General features: G+C 29.6%; 1 protein-coding gene across 8 annotated transcripts in view; it reads right to left on the bottom strand.

Annotated features, from left to right (window-relative positions):
* Positions 1–385: 385 nt before the first annotated feature.
* The window catches only part of Pvr (PDGF- and VEGF-receptor related), a 156,383-nt gene continuing 139,740 nt past the window's right edge, over positions 386–17,028 (bottom strand). For 5 of the 8 annotated variants that reach the window (XM_065501862.1, XM_065501861.1, XM_065501863.1 and 2 more), the window contains 8 exons: positions 16,479–16,634; positions 16,136–16,414; positions 15,585–16,064; positions 13,879–14,038; positions 11,827–12,071; positions 2,990–3,588; positions 2,743–2,893; positions 386–2,514 (listed from right to left, as the gene is read on the bottom strand). In XM_065501862.1, coding sequence (XP_065357934.1) covers positions 1,979–2,514; positions 2,743–2,893; positions 2,990–3,588; positions 11,827–12,071; positions 13,879–14,038; positions 15,585–16,064; positions 16,136–16,414; positions 16,479–16,634 — 2,606 coding nt within the window. In that variant the 3' untranslated portion in view covers positions 386–1,978. The remainder of the gene's footprint in view (positions 2,515–2,742; positions 2,894–2,989; positions 3,589–11,826; positions 12,072–13,878; positions 14,039–15,584; positions 16,065–16,135; positions 16,415–16,478; positions 16,635–17,028) is intronic. The other 3 variants (XM_065501866.1, XM_065501868.1, XM_065501864.1) reach the window with 3 other exon arrangements.

Genomic DNA, 17,028 nt, shown 5'->3' with positions numbered 1-17,028 from the left:
ATAAAAATTTCAAGGTCTACCTTTTAATCGTGGGTCTTTAATATAAAAATTTCAAGGTAGAAACGTCTATCTTTTAATCGTGGGTCTTAAAATATAAAAATTTCAAGGTAGAAACGTCTATCTTTTAATCGTGGGTCTTAAAATATAAAAATTTCAAGGTAGAAACGTCTATCTTTTAATCGTGGGTCTTAAAATATAAAAATTTCAAGGTAGAAACGTCTATCTTTTAATCGTGGGTCTTTAAATATAAAAATTGCAAGGTAGAAACGTCTACCTTTTAATCGTGGGTCTTTAAATATAAAAATTTCAAGGTAGAAACGTCTACCTTTTAATCGTGGATATTTTAATATACAAATTTCAATCTAGAATCGTCGGTTAAAGGCAGTTTTTTTTATTTATTTTTTTTTTATAAAATTTACTTTATTTTACAATTATATATTTATATATATCAATATAATAAAACTTATAGGACAAAAGTTAGTTTAAAAAAAAAATGAATTTACAATTTGTTTTAATTAGTTTTGTTTAATTCATTTCATATAGATCTGTGTATAAGTATAAGCGATATTTTGTATAATTGTTTTTTTTTATGTATATTTCTGTTTAAAATTTAAAATTCTATAACATGTTTGTTAAATTTCTTTAGGTTTTTCTAAAAAAGTTTTAAAAAATAGTACATATTTGTTTTATTTAAAAAATACTTAATGGTAAAAACGTACAATATTTAAAGCTAAATAAATTGTGGGGGGCAATACACTAAATTACACACAAAGTAATACAATTACATATACATAATTTATTTATTTAGTTATTTTTTATTTCAATATTTTTTTTTTTATAAAAAAATGAGGCGTTTATGGTGATTTTAAACAAAAAATATTTCATAGTTTTATATATTTTTATAATTCTTTTTAAAGTTGAAACTTTTAGTTAAAAACTTTAACAAATATAAAAATGATTTATTTGTATTATTTTAAAGGCCTTGTAATAAATAACAATTTAAACAAAAAAAAAATAAAACTTAAATGCAACAGAAAAAACAGAAAGCTTTTCTTTTGTGTTAAGAAAAAAAGCTTTAATGAGTGGCACTTGGGACAAAGATGGTAAAATATAAATGGTAAGAGGTTTTTTTAAAAAAAAAAAACATTTTTAAATTTGAATTGGACAACACTTGTAGAAAAGCTTTTTTAAATGCTTAGTTTGAAAGCTTAATGCTTAAATAAGCTATATTTATGATTTAAAACATTTTTAAATTACTTTTTCGGGGGAATTTTGTATTACCAATCTATTTCTAATAATAAAAAGCTTATTGAAAGTTGGAAGTTCTATAAAGCTTTTAAAATTAAAAATATTTTAAAGCTTTTTTAAATAATCATTTAGAAATGTTTAGTTTGAGGCGAGTTTTTCCTAAGCTTTTTGGATTAAATTTTATAAACTGCAACAGTTTAGAAGATTTTTTTTTCTTTGCAGTCACACTTGTCCCATAAGGCTTAATAGAAAATGATCTAGATTTGTACTGAAATATAGGGTTGTATTTTCGAATATATAAATTAATGCTTTTAAGATTTTTTTACTTGTTTCGTCTATATGTGACTGTTACTACAAAAAAGTAATAAAGCTTTTAAGCTTTTAGTAAAATATAGTTTTTAAAAGCTTTCCCAAAAATACATCCTAAAAGGCTTTCAAAAAACCCTTTCCCTAACAATTTGCTTTATTAAACTTTTCCCATCTTTGCCAAGTGCAGAAAAAAACATGTGTAAGCGATTTTTTTTAAAACGACAAAAGCTTAATTAATTAAATATTATCATTACATTTACACATCACTAGGTGATGCTTACTAATTAATTTCAATTCTAAAAACAAATTTGTATATAAATATTTCGGTATATTACAACTTAAACATTACACTCAAAGAGAAAGAGAGGCAAAGGAAAAAGCTCTCCTCTCCCCTCCTCTCCTTCATTTGTTCGTACTCGTATTATTTCGTTTCGCCACTACTACCAGTCTTGAGTATCTGATAACTTGGATTTGAGAATGCATCCGGCGCCTTCGAGCCATTATTGTTGATAAACTTTTTCGGTGATTTTATGTTCACATAATTCTCACCATTTTCACCCTGCAGCTTGGTCTCCGCCACATGATGGCGCGGCGAGGGTGTGGGCACATTTCTAGTCTGCTGCAACATTTGAGTATATTTTCTTGGTTGCTCGGGACTGTCCTCGCTGTGCTGGGCATTATGCAGCATGGGTATTTCCTCGGGCAAGGGATCAATGCCCTCCTTTTTGTTGCGTGGCGGCTTATTCACCGGACTATCCAGATTATTGACTATGGTGGGGGAATGTTGGGACGCTGCGGTATCTGGGAAATTAAAAGAAGTAGCTGAAATATTGGGTGGTTGATCATCATCATTTTCTTCCAATGTTTTAGGTGAGTCCTTAGGACGAGTTGGTGAGAATATGACTGCGTCACCATTTGGACTCATTGTTAGATAGTCATCGGTAGACAAATCTATGCCTGGAGTTTAGTTGGTATTTAGATGGTTTTTGATGGGGTAAAGATGGAGTAATTGTGTGCAGTAATGTATAAAGTGTGTGTGGGTGTGCATAATAGATGGGTTGGATGTTTTTTTTTTTATATGGAAATAGACCAGAAACAAGATATAAATAAGTAAGTTAATATGGCGTTAAAGTGAAAGTTAAATGTCTTGTAAGAGAGTTAGTAAAAGCTTTAGAAAATACTTACGTATTTCGGGTAGTATAAGACCATTTACATATCGAGGCGGTGGTGGTGCCATCTCATCGGGAGAACCCATTAAAGACAAGTAATCAGTTTGATTACGTTTAAAATATTCGGTGTTTACTCTTAAGTAAGGTTCATTTAAATCTACATAGTGCTAAAATTATAAAAAAATGGAATAAATTACAAAAAAAGTTTAAAGCTTTTAGGTTAAAGCTTCAAAGAAAAGCTCTTCATAGTTTCCTTTACTTACATTCGTGCCCTCCTCTCCCAACATTATGGCAAATCTCTCCTTCAACACATTAAACAATGGTCTTCTCTCCGGATTCGTACTCCAGCACTCCAACATTATATCATACAAATCATCATTAGCATAAGGTGGCTTCTCCATACGATAACCATCCTTTAATTTCAAATACAAACTTTGATTTGCATCAATCTCCGGATAGGGCACCTTAGCCAATGAAAACAACTCCCACAACACAATACCATACGACCAGACATCGGTGTAAGTGCTAAAGATATGATCACTTAAGGATTCCAAGGCCAACCATTTAATAGGCAACGGCGCATCACCCTGTTTCTTGTAATTGTCACTCTTGTACATGGAACGCGCCAAACCGAAATCACAAATTTTCACAATATTATCCTCACACAGTAGAATATTTCTAGCGGCTAAATCACCATGTAACACTTTCTTGGAGGATAAATATTCCATGCCACAGGCAACTTGGAATGCCCAGCTAATAAGATCGGTAGTGGAGACTTCCATGGCTTCGGTAGAGTCGGGTTTATAATTTGAACGCCAGGCTGGTTGCACGGAATTGTTGGACATGATGTTGTTGTCATCATCTGTGAAGAAAGGTTAGATAAGATCACATTAGTTAGTTGTATTTTAAAGTGAAAGTTAAGATAACTATTTTCCATTGAGTTACCTGTTTCCTTAACCACTCCTTAGGACATGAATTTAATGAGTAGAGAAAATAATTTATTTATAATATTAATAACTGATAGTAGCAGTAGTTTTTCTTCAAAATCTAACATATTTTTTTCAGTCCTATTCGAGAAAATTCGCAATAATAAGATAATGTGGTGAAAGTGTGATCCGGAATAACAATCTCTCTGAAATATTTGACAATGTCCCTAATAAAATCTCCAGTTCCCGAATTGAAATGTTCTGTCCCCAAAAGCATTTCAAGACAAATCCCAAAAACTGTTAAGCCTGGGTATAGAGAACATTCCTAACACTTTCCAAGAGATGAGAGAATTGATTCCTGTAATTGAGGAACCTGCCACTCGTTAATGATAATTACGGCAAACACGAAATATATCTCTAATATACTTTAGAGTGAAGGAAACTGACACAAAACTAATTACGTGGCTGGTTCCTTGGGAATGAAAAATGTCCACGAGTTGATGAAACTGAAGGTGAACTAGTCTTGTGATTAATTCAATGAGGATGGGGATTGGTTTCATATAAAACATTTTAACATGACGTTGTTCTAGGATTTCAAAAATTGCAACTTGTACACAGAGAAAACAGATTCGTAATAGCAACCGAATTTGTTGCCAATCGAATGATTCGGTTGCACTCATAGAATTTTTCGGTTCCATCAACAGAAAGTCAGTTGATAAAGAAGAATTTCGGTTGAAGCAACCAAAATTTGTTAACTCTTCTAACGTTTTGTAACCACAACTGTAAAATTCGGTCACTAAGTTGGAATCATTCGATTAACAACAAATTCGGTTGCTATCACGAATCTGTTTTTTCTGTGTAGACATTATTAAAGAAATGTTAACAATCTATATATATAAAAGAGTAACGTGACTGACTGACTGACTGACTGACTGACTGACTGACTGACTGATTCATTCATCATCGCACAGCCCAAACCGCTAAAGCTAGAAACTTGAAATTCGGGTAATGGGTTCCTTTTACAATATGTAGATCCACTAAGAAGGGATTTTTGGAAATTCGGTCGTTAAGGGGGACAAATGGGGCAAAAACGGGTAAAACCTGTACCTCTATATCTCCAAAACAAATAAACTTAGAAATAATATTTTAAATGCGTCCGCCTGTAATCAAAAAAAGAGCCGACAGGTGTTTGGTACTTTTTTGAAATTCAAAATTCAAGTGGCCATATGGGGTAAAAATAGTCCCCGTAGAACCCTCTGTTAACATGTATATCTCCTACATAAATAAACATAGAAATATTATATTGAATGTATCTGGCTCAGATCAATAAAAACTAGAAATCTTTTTGGTACTTTTTTGAAATTCGAATTCCTAAGGCCTCAAAATTGTTTTCTTTTTTGGTACTTTTTTATCAAAATGTATTTTCTCACTAACAATTCCATGAACTATTATTTTCAAATAGTACGTATTACTAGGTACTTTTTTGAAAATTATTTCTTCACGGGGGACAAAAAACGGGATAAAAACGGAGATTTGATATTATTTATTCAATTTAAAAATAAGAAAAGATAAAATATTCTTCCAACCACACAAAAAAGAATCCACAACATGCTATTCGGAAGTCAAATACAAATGGGTAAAAAGGGCCAAATTTCAGTACACTTATATTGGTACTTTTTTGAAATTCATTTCTACTATTCTATTCAAGTAGTTTTATTTTTTTTTTTCAATAAAATTGTTTTGCCACCACTGAGATTCGAACCGATGTAGTTCGGCTACAGTTCAGTAGTCTAAACCCTTAGCCTACACCAGAATGTTTATTTTCATGTTTAGAATACTAATTTTATTTTAAAATATATAGTTTTTCACCCTATTCACCATTAGTTGAATTCTAATGGTGTTGAAAATTCCAATAGTACAGACACAAACCTTAACCTTTTTTGTAAAAATTATTATTTTCACCTTATTCAATAAATTTAAAATTTATTCAACATACAGTTATATGAAATGTATATGGGAATTTATGAGGGAAAATATTAATAACAGTGTTGTAAATATAGTTGGTTTAATGCTATTTGAAATGTTATAGTTTTATTTGATAAAAAACTACAAAACAAATTATTTTGTTGAAATGTGAAACAAAACAAAAAATATTCATAAAAATATATTCATTAAAGCATTTCTCAAAAAAAAATCACGTGTTTATTCCTATTCGCTAAAATAAGAATTTTGTTCTCGCAAAATTTAATAACAATTTCAGTAAATTAAGGTCCACATTTTATAAAACAAAACGTTTGGAAGCGTAAGCAATTTGTATGAAGAATACTGGGAAAAAAGTTTAAAACTTATTTCCATAGAATTTTATTTTAACGTTTGTCGTTTCGTTTTATAAAATTAGACCCTAAAAAAATTAAAATGTAAAGCACTATGTGTATCTATGAGTAAATCATTATTTATACTCTATTTATCAAGTTTATAAAATCAACTTATATCTCACTCAAATGTAGTATTAGAAACTTTTTATAAATTTAAAAAACAGATTTTACGCAATATGTGTCTCTATGATTAAAACCTTATTTATATTCAATTTATCAAAAGATTATAAAACAAATTTAGGGCCTCATTTTATAAAACGCAACGACAAACGTTAAAATAAAATTCTATGGAAATAAGTTTTAAACTTTTTTCCCAGTATTCTTCATACAAATTGCTTACGCTTCCAAACGTTGAACAAATTTTGTATGAAAAAAATTCAAGTTTAAAACCTTATTACCAGTATTCTTCATACAAATTGCACGCTTTATAAAAAAAAACATTTTTTTAGATAATAACAAATAAATTTTCGCTTAAATAAAATCGTTTACACAAACATTTATTTAAATATTTTTATTTCGATGAATAGACAACACTATTTACATATAACCGTCAACTCATTTGAAAAAAAATAGTTGTGTAATAATAAGTGCTCAAATTTTATAAATTCAATTAAAAGAAAAAATTCTACGTTACTTAGAAATGTAAGTTTTTTAATTTCATATTCCATATATATATATTAATCTTCATTAAGTTTTATTACGTTTTTATCGTGTAAATAAAATGTATATGTACATACATTCACACCACAATTTTTAAAATTTTAAAAAATGATATGCTATTAGGTCATATTGTCATAATGTCCTTATTGTCATAATGTCCTAATATATTATGATAGTTTAAACAATTTTTGTTGTGTTTCAAACAATAATGTTCTAAACTAATAAGACTTTTTGAACTATGTTCATTGTTTTGTCATAAAATAACACTTTTTTTGAAGCACAACAACAATTTGTTTAAACTATCATAATATATTAGGACAATCAGACCGTTTGAATACCCCAAATATGTTGAAAGTGTGTTTAAAAAAATATTTTTACTGAAATTTGATTTCAACTATTGGGTATATGACTCAAAAATGTGGGATTTGCTATAGGTGGCGTATCTTTTGAACCCCTTTTTTAATTTTTAATAACTTTTATATCACTCTAAAGGGTATATATCTGTCATTCATCCTCACTTAGTTATTGAACATTATGTGTAAACAACAAAGTTTTTTTTGTCGAATTTTGTGCCAACAAAGCGTCATATGTGGAAAGTTTTGCTTTACTTCTTTCATTTGAAAAACGTGCCGCAGAAGTACACATAGATCACCAAAGCTTATGGTGAACGTGTTCCATCGGTTTCAACGTGCAAGAGATGGTGCATGTTCAGAAGTGATGATTTTGAAACGGAAGGCCCAGGACAACCAAACAATTTGAAGACCAAGATTTGGAGGCATTAATCCGTGAATGTTGTTGTCAAACTCAACATGAGCTTGCAATATCATAGGGAGATACTCAAGAAGCAAAACGTTTGCAAGCAGCAGGATTTGTCAAAAAAAAAAGGCAAATTGGGTACCATACGAATCGAAGACGAGATACCTTGAAAAGCGATTTAGCATTTCCGAAATGACGTTTGAACTAACAGTTATTTAATAGTATTTTTGATTTTCATAAACATAGAAAATTCTAAAAGTTAGAATGTGAGTTTCTATGAGACTTAAAAACCAATTACTACTACTATTTATTATCTATCTTCTGGCTGTAATTTTTATTTTGGCTTAAACAATGGATGTAAATTGAGACAGTTGTAAATATACATATATGATTAAAGTAAGAATATTTATTGGTAATTGGTGAACACTTATTTGTCCATCTGAGTGTATGTACGACTGTTAGTTGAAATTAATTTTCCTAAGAAGATCAGAAAAATATTTTGTGCTTTTTCAAATATATTTTTGAATTATAGAATAAATGCAGAATCACACAAGATTCATCTGCCAATCTTCTCCCATTTCCAAGAAATTTAGATTCATTCTCCAAATTAAATTTTCGTAAAAATTTAATTTCTCTGAACTCGCACTGTTAAAGGTTATGACCATGGACGATGGTAGACTAACAGCCTATCTATAAATTCCATCATGTTCCATCCGCCCATCTTTTCCCGTTTTCCTAGAATTCGGATTCAGCCTCCCAAGTATATTAAATTTTGATTTTGGTCAAAATTAAAAAATTATTATCAAAACTCGCTCTGTTAAATATTATGACCACAGATTATCATAGTGGGACAGTTTATCTATAAATACCAGCAAGTTCATTCCACCTATCTTCTCCCATTTCCAACAAATTTAGATTCATCCTCCAAAAACATTTTAATTTTCGAAAAATTTAATTTTCCCATCTTCTCCCGTTATACAGGATTTTAGATTCATCCTCCAAAAAATTTAAATTTTCGAAACATTTAAATTTCTCTATCAGAACTCGCACTGTTAAAGGTTATGACCACGGACCATGATAGACCATCTTCTCCCATTTCCAAGAAATTTAGATTCATCCTCAAACAAAATTTAAATTTTCGAAAAATTTAAATTTCTTTATCAGAACTCGCACTGTTAACGGTTATGCCACGGACCATGATAAACCAACACCCTACCTAAATATTCCAGCAAGATTCATCCGCCCATCTTCTACCATTTCCAAAAAATTTAAATTCTTCCTCCCAAAACTTGCACTGTTAAGGGTTATGACCATGGGTTATGATAGAAAAACACCTTGGCTATAAATTCAAGCAAGTTCCTTCTGCCCATCTTCTCCCGTTATAAAAGAATTTAGAATCATCCTCAAAAAAATTTAAATTTTCGAAAAATTTAAATTTCTCTAGCAGAACTCGCACTGTTAAAGGTTATGACCACGGACCATGATAGACCAACACCCTACCTAAATATTCCAGCAAGATTCCTCCGCCCATCTTCTCCCATTTCCAAGAAATTTAGATCATCCTCCCAAGAAATTTAAATTTCCGAAAAATTTTAATTTCTCTATCAAAACTCGCACTGTTAAGGGTTATGACCATGGGTTATGATAGAAAAACACCTTGGCTATAAATTCCAGCAAGTTCCATCTGCCCATCTTCTCCCGTTTTCCATGAATTTAGATTCGTCCATCCATAATAATTAAATTTTAAAAATTCCGCAAAAGTATAAAACTATGTTTGACATTTATGATTTGACTTAGTTTTTGGAAAAAACGGGAGATTAGTTCCCGTTTCAATCATTAGTGGTACATTAGGTTCAACCGTGTGGTTATTATTCCATTTTGAATACACTTTCCTTGATTTACAATGTTTAACGGTGTCATGTAAACTTTTAAACATAACTCTGTTAACTCAACTGGTTTGTGTCTAGGGTTATAAATTTCGAAATTTAACTTCACACACATTATTAAATTAGTATATCTTTATCTATCTACTATTAATATTTGCAATTATTATTATGAATTTTCAATTACGCAAGCAGTTTTGAGATGCTTTAATACTTCAAAATATCATGGACTACAAACAATTGTAAGGTGTATTTACTTTACGCAATAATTAAAATTTCTATAATAAACATTTTAAAATAATTTACGTAGTTGTTTTGTTATTTCCACATTTTTTCGCTAACGAAGTAGCGGGTTGCATGCTAGTTTAACATATTCATATAAGAATTTAACGTTTAAAATCATTTTCACAAACCCCTCGCAAGATTTCCTTCATAGACCTTTCGTGCCAATGAAATACCACATTCTGAAATTCAAATCTTAATTACTTCTAACCAAAATATTTTTCTACGCCAACTTTACAAGAATACAAGAATTAAAAATACGCAATTCATTTTCATCAGATCTTTTGATTTTTATCCCAAATTGTAGTAATAACCTCAATATTTATTGGCAATATGACTTAAAAATGCGGGATTTATAATAGATGGGGTATCTTTTGAACGTGAATGTGTTCCATCGGTTTCAACGTGCGAGGGATGGTTTGTTCAGAAGTGGTGATTTTGACAAGGAAGAGAAAGATCGCCCAGGGCAGCTAAAAAAGTTTGAAGACCAAGAATTGGAGTCATTACTCCAAGAAGATTGTTGTCAAACTCAAACTGAAAACCGTTGGTGTTCGTCACCGTCTCGTTTCTGAATAGTTTTCGTTTCAGTTGGGTGCGTTGCGGCATAAAACAGAAACGAAGTTATTTTTTTAATTTTGGATGTCGCACATTAAATAGAATTTCATAATTTTTGAGAAAATCTATTATTTTGTCCTCTTCCAATAAAGAAAATTTATTTTTTTATTCATTTTGATTTTCTTTAAATTTGAAATAATAAAATAATTAAAATTGTTTTCGTTCCGGCCCCAAATGACAGGTTTTTCGTTACTGTTCGGTGCCGTTTCGTTCCCAATTTTCGTTGCCGATTTCTGAAACGAACTTTTTTTCGGTGCAAATGTATGGAATTTCGTTTTCGGTGCCGATTACGGTGTATGCGGAAACGTAGCTTTTGATGGGAAAGGGATCCTGTCTGTTATGAGCAGCTGAAATCTGACCACACTATCACAGGAAACCTGTACCGAACGCAACTGATTCGTTTGAAGCGAGCATTGGCCGAAAAACTCAGAATATGCGACCAGATATGAATCCTTAGTATTCCATCATGACAACGATCGGCCCTGTTAAAAAGTATTTAGAAAGAAATTGTTAGGAAGTTTTGTCTCACACGCTTTATAGTCCAGACAGTGTCCCGTCCGACTACTATATGTTTTGATCGATGCCGAACGCTTTCTCTGGGATACGCTTCACTATGGAATAGAGTATTCGAAATTGGCTTAATTCGTTCTTGGCCTCAAAAGATGAGCAGTTCTTTTATATAATACAACAGTTTCAAAATAAAAGCTAAAAATTTGAAAAAAAAAAAATTCCGCATTTTTAAGTCATACACCCGCCAATTTGTCTATGTCGATTTGAATTATAAATACTCAATTTTAAAAATGTTTTGAAATACAAATTTGTTCGGCCCAATTTTATTTAGACATTCCACCTAATTTAGAAACACGAACGAAAATAATTTTCTATAAAAAACACACAAATTTTATTTGAAAACTGAGTGATTTTCATATAAATTTTTAAAATAAATTAGCTGTTTGTGCTTCTGACATAGATAAATACACATAGATCGGAAACTCTACTGTCAAATACCCAACTCAGTTGTTAAAAACCTAAGTGGTGTGAATATATAAGTAAAAAAAAAACTATGTGAAAACAAAAACAGCACACGTGATATGATTTTGAGTAATTTTTTTTTGAGTTTGTTTCTAGTTTCCGCTCTATGTGTATTTCTCTATGGCTTCTGAATCAGGCCGATAGTTATAAATCTATTATAAAAAAAACTTAAAATCATTTTTTTACTAAAACATTATCACCACTTAGGTTTTTTATAACTGAGTTAGGTCCATAAAGAAACACAAACGGAAACTATAAAAAAAACTCAAACAAAAAAATACTCAAAATAATTACTCATAAAGCGGAGACGAGAAAAAAATTCAAACAAAGAAATTACTCAAAATAATCACACATACGAGTGTTGTTTTTGTTTTCACATAGTGTTTTTTACTAATACATTCTCACCATTTAGGTTTCTGACAACTGAGTTAGGTCTTTGACAGGATAGTTACCCATCTATGTGTATTTATTTAGTTGTCAATATCTCTAATTTTGTTAAAATTATTTCAAACTTTCAAAACTTTCTATAAATAATTCGCTAATTTATTTGCAATAATTCGTAATCACTTACCTTCTGGTACCGTTGTCATCACAGTTTGCTCCGTGCCACATGTATTCACTTGACCCTCATACAATTCCGATTGTGTTATATAACCGGTGGAATTGGGACGTCCAGCTCGTGTGCCCGATCTTGGATCATTATCCGAATTGCTACGATTGTTCATGGAATAATAGTTGTTCATATTGTTGATATTATTCATATGATTGATATATTGATGTTTGGAGAATGATAGATTAACATATTTAAGACCATCACTGTTTTTTTTTATTTGTTGTTAACATTTATATTGAGATTAGGATTTAGGTTTTTTATAGTTTTATTAAGACGTGCCCATACACCATTTATAGTTTTTTTTGTTTTATTTTTAGGGAAGATTATTATATTTTTGATATTATTTTAGGGGTTTTACATTAATGCCACCACACAACATCCAACAAGACACCACAAGAGCCCAAAATTTAAGTTATTTTATAGGATTTTTTTTAAACACATATTAAACATTATATATTAAGGGGGGGAGAGAGAAAATATAAATGAAAATATTTTAAAAGGTTAGAATTATTTGTTGCAATCAAAACCAAACGAAAGTGTTAGTAAGATAAGTGGGATGAGTTTTGAGGGGTTAAGGGTGGGGGATTATAATAAATTTATTAAAAAAGAAAAGAAAAAAAGTTAAAAAAATAAATAAATTAGACAACTATTAAATTAACAAACTAAATAAAAATGCAAATATATAAGCAAACTTTTAATAAAAAAATATTAATGAAAGATGTGAAAGCTAAAATGACTAAATATACATATAACGATATTTTCAAAACAGTTTTTCGATTAAGAAACAAGAAAGAGATTTATCTATATTTGTCTATGCCGAATCTTGTATATCCTTCACCAAATTATACTTAAAAATAAAATGTTTAAATATTTTTAGGTACGAAATTTATACAATTTAAAATTTTTTTGTTTTGAAATTAAAAAAATTTAATTTTTTTTTTAATTTTTAAAATTTTTGTTTTTCATTTTTAAATTTTTTATTTTTTTTTATTTTTAAGTAATAAATATTTTATGACAACAAAATTTTTTTTTGTTTTGAAAAAAAATCGGTTTAAAAAATATTTTTTCCGATTTTTGTAGGTCCAATTTACTATGGCGTTATATACGTCGTGGCAAAGGTCTTTAAAATATCTATCATTAAAAATCGAGGTTGTCCCGGTTTTTTCTTATATCTCAGCCATTTTTGGACCGATTTTCTTGATTTGATATAGCAACCGAACTGGGTGTATAGCAGATATATTGATCTATGAATTGTGTGTATAAGTTATTTGGGGGCTACGAAAAGTTGATTTCAGCTTACAGACGGACATGGCTATGTCGACACCGCTATCTATAACGATCCAGAATATATGAGGAGCCGCAGAACAAAATGTATTTTTTCGAATTTTTTTACAAAATTATTTTTTGGTATTTTTATAATATTTGGGTTGAAATCTTCTAGAAAAATTCAATTTCCCAAAAATTTTTAAATTTTCAAAAAAGTAACTTTTGTTCTGAGGCTACTCATATATACCCTTGCCATTGAAGGGTATAATAATAATTTGTTGGACCAAGAATACGTTTTGGCTGGAATACTTAGTGTGTAGAAGTTTTTTCTGACTCACTCTGTATTTACCATTGTTTACCATATACGACAGTCTTGGTTTCCTAATCGTAAAAAATTTCCCATGAATTCCCGGGAATATTTATTTAGAAATTTCTGGAATTCCCGTTAAATTTTGCCCGATTACAAAACCTTCTACAGAGTTCAAATTTATGACAAAAGCTTTCCATTAAAAGCTTAGAAATCTAATTTTCCGGACAATAAAACGATTTATTTGTTAGTAAATTTTATGTAATTTTATCATGCTAAGTTTAGCAGTCATTTTAGCTTAAAACTTTGTTAAATGAATTGATAAATAATGATTACTTTTTAATACAATAATCTAAAACAAATGCCATTAAAATAATAATGTTAATAAGTTAATTAAACAAAAGAAATGAACAAAAATAACACAACAAAACACTTACCGGTTCAACTCAAAGTTATCGGAGAATCGTTGAGTCGTTATGGTGGGATCAATTTTACCCGTATTTGGATTGATTTGATTGATGAAACGCTTACGATTGCGCATTAAGAAATTCTGGACATTGCCAAAGCGACAGTACTCCACAATGACCATTAATTCGCCTAAAAGAAATACCAGTAACATTTTAAACTCAGAAACTCAAATAACATTGAAAAAAAATAGTAAAACTTTTTTAGAAAAATCTTAACAGAAATGGCTTGAAAACTTTTTTTTTTACTGAAAAAGCTTTTTATAGAAAAAGCAATAAAATGCATTTTTTCGTTTAAAATATTCAGAAAGTAATTTTTACAGAAAAAGCTGTCTTTATAGAAAAATATTCAAAAAGCTTTTTGTTTGAAAAGCCAAAAATGTGATAAATTTAAGTATTAGTTCCTAAAAACATTTATAAATGTTAAATAAATTAAAAAGCTTTAAAATACTTTTTCATAGCAATTTTTTAGAAAAAGCTATTTATATTGTAGGAATTGTTTAAAAAGTTTTTACAGAATATAGCTTACATATCTGGTATTTTAATATCAAATTTTTTCTAGTGGATCTTTTTACAAATGAAATTTAATAAATTTTATTTAAAGAATGGTTTTTATAAAGGCAAAGTTTCAAAAATGCTAGTTTAGAAAGCTGCAAATGTGTATGTAGTTTACTTTAAATATTTTAATATACTTTTTATGAAAAGCTTAATTTTTTTTCACAGAAAAAGCTTAAATAGTTTTTTTAATGTTAAATATTTTTTAATGGATTTTTTACAAAAGAAATTAAATACATTTTTATTTATAGAATAAAAAGCTTATATAAATGATTATTTAAAAAAAAATGTTAAAGAAAAAGGTTTAGAAAAGTCTTACAATAAGAGCTTTATGTAGAAAACAGTGTCTTTTTATTATTTTAATGTATTTTTTTATAAAATGTTTTAAATAATTGAATTATGAAAATCTTTTGATAGATTAAAAAAAAAACATTACATATTTGCCCAATTCACAATTGATGTCGTAGTGTTGTAGCATTGTATGTCATAAATATTTTTCAAACTAATTTTTCGAAACAAAAACAAAATATTAATAAAAAATATTACGACATACAACGCTACGACACCAATTGTGATTTGGGAAATTGTAATTAATAAAAGATATTTTTTGTAAAAAGATTGTTATAAATCTTTGTTTTGATTTTTTATACAAAATGTTTTAATTTAAATAGCGTCTTATAAAAAGCTTCAAATACCTATTTCTAAAAAGCTTTAATTAGTTTTTGTGTATAAAAATATTTAAGTACCTTTTTAATAAAAAGCTTAATGTGAATTTTTTTAAAAGCTTTTTTAGTTTTTATAACAAACTTTTAATAAAAATTTGTGAATAGTTTAAAATTGTTTATTTTATATATAAAGAGTATTTAAGTATTATAGCTTTTTTGTAAATGCTGTATAAAAGCTGTCTAAGCTTTAACTAAAAAGCTTTTTTTAACTAGATGAAAAAACTGGACGTAACTGGTTTAAATCTTGTTTGTAAAAAGCTTAAAATGCTTGTTTTAAGATTTTTTGTAAAAAGCTTTTTATCAAAAACACTTTAAAAAAGCTTATTTTCTATAAAACTTTGCCAAATTAATAAGAAAATATTTATTCAAAAATCTCCAAAAAAAAATGTTTTCACTTACGTTTTGCTATATTTTTCGTTACCGCTCCCAACAGATTGACCACATTCAAATGCTGACCCAAATGCACCATTATCTTTAGCTCCGATACCAAAGCTCTCATAACCTCATTATTCGCCTGACGTTTAACCATCTTCACAGCCACCACACTTTCTTTCTCCTCCGGCTTTATGCCCTCAGCATGAGCTTTAAGCACTACACCAAAAGCACCAGCACCCAATTGTTTACCCAACTTGAGTTTTTCACGCGGAAACTCAAAACCACGATCATAGGGCAACAAATCAGCCTGTTCGTCTAAAGTTAAGGCTGGATTAATGTGTTCCACGGCACCTTCTTCAAAGTTGGCCAAACCGGCAGCCTTAAGTTCACGTAAAAGTTTGCGCTCACGCTTAACTTTTATGTACAGATAGATGACCAAACCGATTAATACTAAAAGTAAGGCTATAATGCCGGCTATCCAGCCCAAAGTGAGACCGGGAATGTCTGTTGGAAAATAGAAAGATAAGAAGTTAATAAAGGATTTTAAATTTGTTTTTTTTTATAAGGGAACTTACTGGTTATTTTAATGTTTACAGTTTCCTCTATGGAGCCCAATCTATTGGCCACTACACATTTATAGTGACCTTGATCTTCGGGCCTTAGATAGGGTATTAACAGAACAGCCTCATTATCGGTATCATTATTTTCGACTAGATCATCATTTTTATACCACACAACCGAGGCTTTAGGTATGGCTTCCGATTCACATCTCAATTCTACTGATTCTCCTAGTTTACGCTCAATTTTATTGCTATCACCCAAATTGGTGTTGACCATGCGCGGTGAAGAGGGTTCTGGTTAAAGGTAGAGGGATAGATTTGTTATATTGAAGTATAGGAAGTAGTTAGCTTTACTTACCATGTGTGATAATATTGAATAATCTGGATTCTGTGGTTTCATGATTTATAGCTCTAGCCCTGCACTCATATTGACCCTGATCGGAATCTTTAATCTTTTTAAATGTTAAAGATTTCTGATATGAGTAGGGAGTTGAGGATTTAGTGATAACAATGTCTGAAAGCATTAAAGATATTGGGTAAAGATATTATTATTATTTTTCTTTGAATTGCGAAGAGTGTCGCTCGGATTATTGTAACACTTGAGATAATAGTTGGAAAATGTATGTCAAATCGTATAATTCCGCATTAACTCTGTGTTTATAAGGTGAAAAATTTATTTTTACCCGCTTTTGCCAATAATAGGTAATTTGACCTTTGACCTCGGAGGTGTAAAACTCCCGATTATTGTAAAACATGAGTTTAACTTTGAAAATGTATGTCAAATCGTATATTCCGCATCGACTCTGATGTTTGGAAATGTGTTTATAAGGCGAAAAATAGATTTTTACCCGTTTTTGCCAAAATAGGTAACTTGACCTTTGACCTCGGAGGTGAAAAGGTTAATGTTA

This window comes from Calliphora vicina, chromosome 2, assembly GCF_958450345.1.
Source record: "Calliphora vicina chromosome 2, idCalVici1.1, whole genome shotgun sequence".
In the NCBI taxonomy this organism is placed as follows: Eukaryota; Metazoa; Arthropoda; class Insecta; order Diptera; family Calliphoridae; genus Calliphora; species Calliphora vicina.
The sequence above is the reverse complement of the archived record's forward strand: the minus strand, read 5'-3'. Positions and strand labels throughout refer to the sequence as shown.